This window comes from Saccostrea cucullata, unplaced genomic scaffold (genome assembly GCF_032062105.1).
Source record: "Saccostrea cucullata isolate Sc308-1 unplaced genomic scaffold, CSIRO_AGI_Scuc_v1 ctg2526, whole genome shotgun sequence".
NCBI classification, from domain to species: Eukaryota; Metazoa; Mollusca; class Bivalvia; order Ostreida; family Ostreidae; genus Saccostrea; species Saccostrea cuccullata.
In genome coordinates, this window is record NW_026918708.1 from 138,145 (window position 1) to 146,327 (window position 8,183).

The 8,183-nt window shown below is 35.1% G+C and overlaps 1 protein-coding gene across 1 annotated transcript; it reads left to right on the forward strand.

Annotated features, from left to right (window-relative positions):
* The first annotated feature begins 2,062 nt into the window (after nt 1-2,062).
* On the forward strand, nt 2,063-2,875 carry LOC134269934 (uncharacterized). Its single transcript, XM_062752113.1, has one exon. It carries the CDS (start codon nt 2,063-2,065, stop codon nt 2,873-2,875), a length of 813 nt encoding a protein of 270 aa, XP_062608097.1.
* Nucleotides 2,876-8,183: the final 5,308 nt, after the last annotated feature.

The window sequence follows — 8,183 nt, forward strand, 5'->3', positions numbered from 1 at the left end:
TAATGAGGATTTCTGCATTGTTTTACTTGTCCGTCACATGAAATATTTGACGGCATCATGGCGTCTGATAATATGAACAAGCCCTATTTAGTCAAAGTATACAAGACTTATTTATATTTGGATTCTTATTGTTGTACTTATGGTCTACAATCTCCTGCTCTGCATTTTGTTTATTGGTTCAAAACGTGTTTTGCCTCAAAATATGTTACGAAAATCCAACTGAATCTCTGTCTACTCAAATGTCCTCGACAGTGTTTTTAACGTTTTCTCTGCAATTTTATGGTATTGAACTCATACTCTTTGAGAGCAATTATCTCAAACACTTGAGAAGTTTTCAAAAAAATCTTTTTTGTCTGAGAAAATATAACTGTATTAGACTTTCCTGTTTCTTTGCTTTGCGATTACATTGATATTCAATGAATTAATGAAGAATTTTAATTGGTCTACTAATTTGTCTCATTTACGGGATTTTGACGTGATCTGCACTTATGACGTCTCGCTTCGAAAAAATGCAGATGTTATAACGGTTTGGATTCATCTTAATTAAGACACGTCAACATATTAATTGTTAAACCTAGAAATTTGTATTTAAAAATGGGGGGGGGGGGGTGCACGAGATAAAAGGAAGTAGAGGGAATTAATTCACATTCCGACTGCTTAGACAGTTTTTACAGTCCCCATTCCATTTACATTCCCCTTTCCTTTTTTTCTTTTTTGAGTTTGTAGACTTACTTTTTTATCAGCGCATACTCATTTTTATGAAAGTATATTTCTTCCTTTCTCAAGTGTAGAGTTTTTTTTTTTGGTTAAATATTGGTGGTGTTTTTTTCCAAGGGGGGGGGGGGTGTCAAGAGCACTTCCTCTGGATTCGTCCTTAGAATGACGCAAATGTTATAGCATAATGATAAACAGATAACGATATGGGACAAACCTGTAACATTTTAAAACTGAGAAAAATACATAGTTTGCATAATTTTTAGATTGCCAATTGCCGTCATATCGAATTCAACTACCGAAAATTAAATTTTTGCTATCTAAATAAAATACAATTTTGTACATATTAGATCAAAAGTGTATGTTTCTGCTGAATAATAGCAAATGAAAAGTGTCATTGTATAAAGTTGTCATAGACAATGTGAAGGGAGCGAATCAAAAATTTTCATGTATTGCATTCAAAAGAGGTAATCAATTCAAAAATTCAATATAGAACGCAGCCCAATTTTTCCTGTCGACAAAACTAAGGCCTATACTAATTCATCTTCATTGTTTTAAGAAAAAGAGGAAAGGGTCCTATCAATGTTGAATTGCTAGCCGCAATGCTTCCGTCCTGTTTAATTCACTACCATATATACAGAGATACACAATTGTTTTTTTAAAGTTTAGGGAGGAGGATAAAAAGCTGACAAGTCAAACAATATTAGGATAGAAAAATTCGGCGAGAACAAAAAATCTTGTCGAAGTAAAGTACATTATTATCACTCAAAAACACTAGTATAGGGAGGATAATCTATCTCTCTCTCTCTCTCTCTCTCTCTCTCTCTCTCTCTCTCTCTCTCTCTCTCTCTCTCTCTTATTGTCTTTTGCTTTAAAATATTTCTAAGTGAATTCTACTTAGACCCTCTTACAATCCACACCAGATGTGCCTATACGACTGTCTGGATTCGATAGGACGGATTATTATACATGTACATTGAAATTAAAAATGACACGCTTTCTTGATTTTTAAAGAATAAATAAATAGTAAAAATAAATTTGTAAATTGCATATTCCTGAACTGAAAGAGAAACCCTAGACAAAATTGATCGAAAAGTACCCCCCCCCCCCCCTCCTTTCAGGAGATAATCTTAAATGATTTTGTTTTACATGTACCTAGAAAGAGGACACCCCCACCCCACCCCGGGCATTATATTGTCTATGAAACATTCATTAATAAATTCAAACGTCATTCCTTATTAGATGGCATATGTATAAATATATTGTTTGATATCTATTTTTATCGTTCCTTATTATTTTTTTTTACCTATAAATGTAAAATTTCTATCAATTTGTAATTTTTACAGGTATGTCACATTTAACGATCAAAGAAAAGAGAGAAGAAATACGCAGAGAACAAAAGAGAAAATGGAAACAAAAACAAAAATTATTGAGACCAGCAAAAGAGTTGTCTCAATCTACAGCGGCTGTAAAGAAGAGGCAGCAAAGAAAGAGGCTTGCTCGGAAAAAAGAGGAAGAAAGTGAAAAAAGACAACAAGCTGCAGAGAGAAAGCAGAAAAGTAGGACAGCCCTTAAGAGTAAACAGATTCAAGAAAAATCAAAGAAGGAAGAAAGACGCAGGAAAAACACAGAGAAACAAAGACGATGGCGAGAAAAGAAAAAAAATACTCACACAACACAATCTCCCGCTCACACAAGAGGAACAACAAATATATCAAATAAAATGAGTAAATCCCGAGCAATAAGAAGGTTAAAGGAAGCACTTCCCAGGACACCTGTAAAACGAATTGCAACAGTAAAGGCGTACTTGTCCACAAAGAAATCACCCACAGTAAAGGAACTACAGCGTAGAAAGGTTGTACCATCACCGGAAGAACGCAAAGAATTGGAAATGAATGAATCTGTTATACAGGATGTGAAATCGTTCTTGAATTCGGTGAAATTTAAGCGGAGCGATAAGTCGCGGGAAGCCGTGGACATTTTAGCTGCATCTGTATCAGGACCATTAGTTAAAAGATCAAGGGCCAAAGTTGACCTTGCGAGAAACTCGGAATGCCTGTTAGAAGGATCTCAAAGGGTGTTCGAATCCGACAACGAGTTCTGCATTCTGAAGAATCATCCTTTGAGTTTACAAAAAGGAAAACAAGGTCAGATAAACTAACTGAAGAAGTACAAAAAACAGTGTATGATTTTTGGTGTCTACCCGAAAATTCGCGACACACTGGAAATAAAACTGATGTCAAGCGTGTCCGAATAGCTCCAAAAACTTACTGTGGCCATGCTATTCAAATTCTAGAAAAAAACACAAAGTGAACTGTTCATGTCCTTTAATCAACATTACCCTGAAATTAAAATTTCACAGAGAACATTTGAAAAATGTAAGCCATATTTTGTCCGATCTGCAAGGAAAAAGGATAGAACAACATGCTGCTGCAGGTATCATCTAGAGAGCAAGTTTTTGTTCAATGCTTTCAAAGCCCGTAGAATGAATTGGCAAACGATGGGTTGCTGGACGAAAACACATGTAAGGTTTACAGAACAATTTCAGAATTTTGTGAAGACACGATGTGTCATACGGAGGGTGAAGATTTACATTTGAAGGACTGTTTAGAAAGAAGCTGTGAAAAATGCGGTGTTCATTTGCTGAAATTTTGTGACGCTGAATTAGATATGTCTGACGACTCGCCAGATGTTAACTGGAAAAAATTTGAGTATATTGACATTAAACAAAAAATGGTACCAAGAAGAAATTGACATTGGTGGACAAAGTTACAAAGTCCGGTGAGATGATCAAGTATTTTAAGAAGGTTTTGGATTTTTTCCAGGTCATCATGTCAGGGCCAAATGGCAAACTGATCAACTGAAAAATCTTGCCGAAAACTTGCCGGAAAACGAATGTTTAACTGTTCATGATTTTTCGGAAAATTACAGATGTAATGAGAGGGTTGAAATACAGTCAAACTATTTTCAACGAACTGAGGTTTCCATTCACATTTCCCTGATTTATAGACATGCTATTTTAGAAGTTGACGGTGTATCAAGCACCCCGGATGACCCGTGCATTATTTGTGAACATTTTTTTCTTATTTCTCCTGACGAAAAGCACGACCATCATTTTGTAAAGTGTGCTCAAAGGTTCATATCTGAATATTTGCAGTCCATCAACTAACCTCTGTCTACAATGCACGAGTTCTGCGACGGGTGTCAAAGCCAATATAAAAGCAGGAACTGTTTGGGAAATCTCGTTCATTCCGTTGACGAGCTTGGATACCAGAAAATAATACAAAATTATTTTGAAAGTAGCCATGGTAAAGGACCACAGGATGCAGCTGGAGGTTTGCTTAAGAACAAAGCTGATATGGCCGTTATCCGCGGGAAAGCTCAGATAAGATCTGCGCTTGACCTATTTAATTTTGCAGAGGCTAATCTCAGGACACCTCGATCTCATGCTTGCAAAAGAAGAATATTTCGATATGTTGACGAAATCCAGAGGTTTGAAGAGAACTTTCAGCCAATTAAAGGAATTCGAGCCGTACATCGAGCAGAAACATCTAAAGATGGGAAAATCATATTGCGTAACATGTCATGTTACTGTGACAATTGTCTAAAAGGGAAGAAATGTAAAAATTTACCTCAAGTTGGACTTTCCAAAGAAATAAAAATGAAATTGAATAGCGGGTCCACAGATCAGGATTCTGACATTTCGGAGGAGGAATATCCCGAAGAAGAAGCACTCTCGGATCTTATGACTGAGGGAACAGTGTTTGCTGTACTGTGCACAGGGGATGATGACGACGACTTTTACCTTTTACAAGCCACATCAAAGAGTAAAAATCTACGGAAAGCCAAAACAGACAAGTGGGGTGGATCGTTTGTTGCTGGGTCAACAGTCATCAGCGGAAAATATTTTGCTAAAAAGGAAAACTCAATCTTGGACTATAAGCTGATAAATCGCCCGGTAGCCATGGTTCCAAGTGCATCTGTATTGTACATCTGCCAAAATGTATCTATACAAAGCGAAATTCTTCACCTAACGGAGGAGGAAAATAAAAATATCCTGGAATGCGTAAATTTAAGCGTGTTAAGAGCCATTCTCTGTAACGACTTGAAATTTTATATAGGAGCTGTGGCACGCATAGTCTCAGAATTTCTCCAAACTCTCTACGATAATAGTCATTGATACCCTAAACTGAAATCAGGCAAAAATTGGTTGCTATGTTTTATAGTTACCATGGCAACATGTCTTAAAGTTCGAAAAATGGCATTTTTTAACATGTTTAGAGCCCCATAGTAAACATTTGCGGCAAAGCAAACAATTGGCAATGACTGTTTCCAAAAGTTGAAGGTTAGATGTCTGAAATGCATGATAAACATGTTTGGTAAATCAACTATTACATACGTTACTATGGTCACAAAGTATTCAAAAGTAAAAAAAAATATTCATTGAATTTTATAAAGTCATACAGGTAAAAATAAAAAGCAATTATGGGATGAAATGTGACCTGATAATAGAAAAAAGTACCTTGAAACATATACCATTAACAAAATATGATATTTCATTTTGGTTGGCAATGGTTGCCAAGGTTTTTATACCACAGAGAGCCTTCAAAGTAACAATCTGTATGTTTAAATTTGATCCTATATTTTAAAAAAGCACATTTGCTCATAATTAATGATCAATTTTTAAAGATGTTGGTGTGCTCCTAGTTTTCCCATTTGAAAAAATTCAGATTACATTCTATAAATACAGCGTTGCTATGGAAATAAGCAGAAAATATATGCTTAAAAACCCGAAAAATATTTTCTTTCCTTGGATACGTACCTTTTAATGTAGATTCCCAAAACTTTTATGATTGATATTTATTAACAGCTAATCTGACTTTTAATTTTGACCATCGTCCAATCTCTAAGTGGATGCAAGAAGTTGGCACACAGGGTTTAATATTGATATAAAGTTCACAAAATCGAACATTTTCCCTTCTTGGTAACCATAGCAACAGTGTTGTTTTCTTCATCGAATTTTATCAATATATGATATTCAACTTCAATTCTAACAGATAAGTACTATTCAAGCTGAGTCCTTTAATTTGTTTCTTGATTAAATGGCAATTTAATTCTTAATGCAGCGAAAAATAATTCACTTTTAAGCACTGGTACTTTGTTTCCATGGTAACACTGCAATGTAGCAATTATACCCAATTTTTCTTATGGTTTTGGTGTTGCAAGGTCCTAATGATGCATACTTGCCAGTCTTGAATTTTCATGTTTTTCCTTAAGACAGTAGCATTAACCGAATCTTAGTTACTGGTTTTGCATGGTTACACTGTGTTACCATGGCAACCAGAAAAGTTATTTATAGAATAATATTGCTTATACTTATATACTTAAGGTAAAACATTTTCATTGTTTTTCTTAAGTCGTTGATTGAGTTTGAGCATGTAACACCTACCATTAGTAAATACGGAGTGTTTTTCAGCATATTTCAGCATTTTAAATGTATTCCAAATGTAACCTTGGTTACCACTTGCTTAGACATATATTCTAAACAGTTTCTTTACAGTAAAAATGACATCAAGGTGTCTTGTTTTTGTGAGAATGGTTTGTTTGCTTTTTTTAGTTTTTATTAAGCCACAGTCAAGATTTAAAGTGGCTGAAAATCTCGATTTTTCAAACTTTTCCGGCTGTTGCCATAGCAACCGAGACACATAGCAACGATATTTTGTTTGACATTTGTTTCTGGTGTCAAGTACTAAGCATGGGTGAAGTTTCATCAAAATCGGTGACCATGCGTGGCAACGAAGTTTAAGTGGTTACAGAGAATGGCTATTAACACACTAAACTGATATCCAAGCATAATATATGGATATCCCATGGCGTATAGATAGTTTTAGAATTGATTTTATACCTGCAATTTTAAAAACTTTAAAGAGAGTAAATTAATATGGTAAAGAATACGTTTTGTGTGTGCATGTATTTGACATAAACGTTTTTCATGCTACGTAATAAACATTTCTATACTCATTAAACTTCAAGTTTCTTTTCATTTTTGTAACCTTGAACAAAGAAATGAATATAATAAAAGAGCTCTAAACTGCAAAAATAAAATGGATTTTTACTGTTTGATTTTATATATAGACATGTTGATACTTCTTTTCCAACAAGAATTCATAGAGAAAGAAATAGTATTAAGATTTTCTAAGATGATGAAGTATTATGCCCTGTTCACACGGAGAGTTTAATTCGAATTAAACGTAAAGTTAATGCGAATTAGCTTCGCTTAGAGTTCACACGGAGAATTTAATGCGAATTAGTTTAATTCGACTTAGTTTATTGCGCAGTAAATTACTTCGCATTAGCTCCGTGTGAACGCTAAGCGAAGCTAATTCGAATTAAATTTTGAGGCATGTGTAATGGCAAAATTGGGTCAAATGCAGCATTTCCGTGGTCAAATTGAAGTATTTGTGCCATTTTTGAGTGAAAACTAAGGAAAATTGTGTTAATAACTAAAATGTTTGTACAGACACTGTAACTTTACGTCAAATGCATCTGCTCCTGCATAAGGTCACGTGATTTGCAAATGACGTCATAATAACCCTTACTGACGCCTGGCCGTTGAAGTAGAATTTTAATTCGCATTAGTTTACTTCGCATCAGCTGTCGTGTGAACGCAATTTAATTCGCATTATTTTGATTCGCATTAGTTTACTTCGCATTAATTTACAACGAATTAAACTCGTCGTGTGAACAGGGTATTAGAGAACAGTAATCTATGGAACGCCGGGACTGTCTTATATGAAGATTAAATATTATATGCTTAAATTTAGAGTCAGGAGTTTTATCTACAGAGACAGGATTTAGAGTCAGGAGTTTTATCTACAGAGACAGGATTTTATCTACAGAGACAGGATTTGGAGTCAGGAGTTTTATCTACAGAGACAGGATTTAGAGTCAGGAGTTTTATCTACAGAGACAGGATTTAGAGTCAGGAGTTTTATCTACAGAGACAGGATTTAGAGTCGGGAGTTTTATCTACAGAGACAAGATTTAGAGTCAGGAATTTTATCTACAGAGACAGGATTTAGAGTCAGGAGTTTTATCTACAGAGACAGGTTTTTTCTACAGAGACAGGATTTAGAGTCAGGAGTTTTATCTACAGAGACAGGATTTAGAGTCAGGAGTTTTATCTACAGAGACAGGATTTAGAGTCAGGAGTTTTATCTACAGAGACAGGATTTAGAGTCAGGAGTTTTATCTACAGAGACAGGATTTATAGTCAAGAGTTTTATCTACAGAGACAGGATTTGGAGTCTAGAGATTTACCTACAGAGACAGGATTTAGAGTCAGGAGTTTTATCTACAGAGACAGGATTTAGAGTCAGGAGTTTTATCTACAGAGACAGGATTTAGAGTCAGGAGTTTCATCTACAGAGACAGGATTTAGAGTCCGGAGTTTTATCTACAGAGACAGG

Bases quoted from the DNA above. Each gene is read 5' to 3' on its own strand.
- LOC134269934 (XM_062752113.1), top strand. From the start codon at position 2,063: ATGTCACATTTAACGATCAAAGAAAAGAGAGAAGAAATACGCAGAGAA.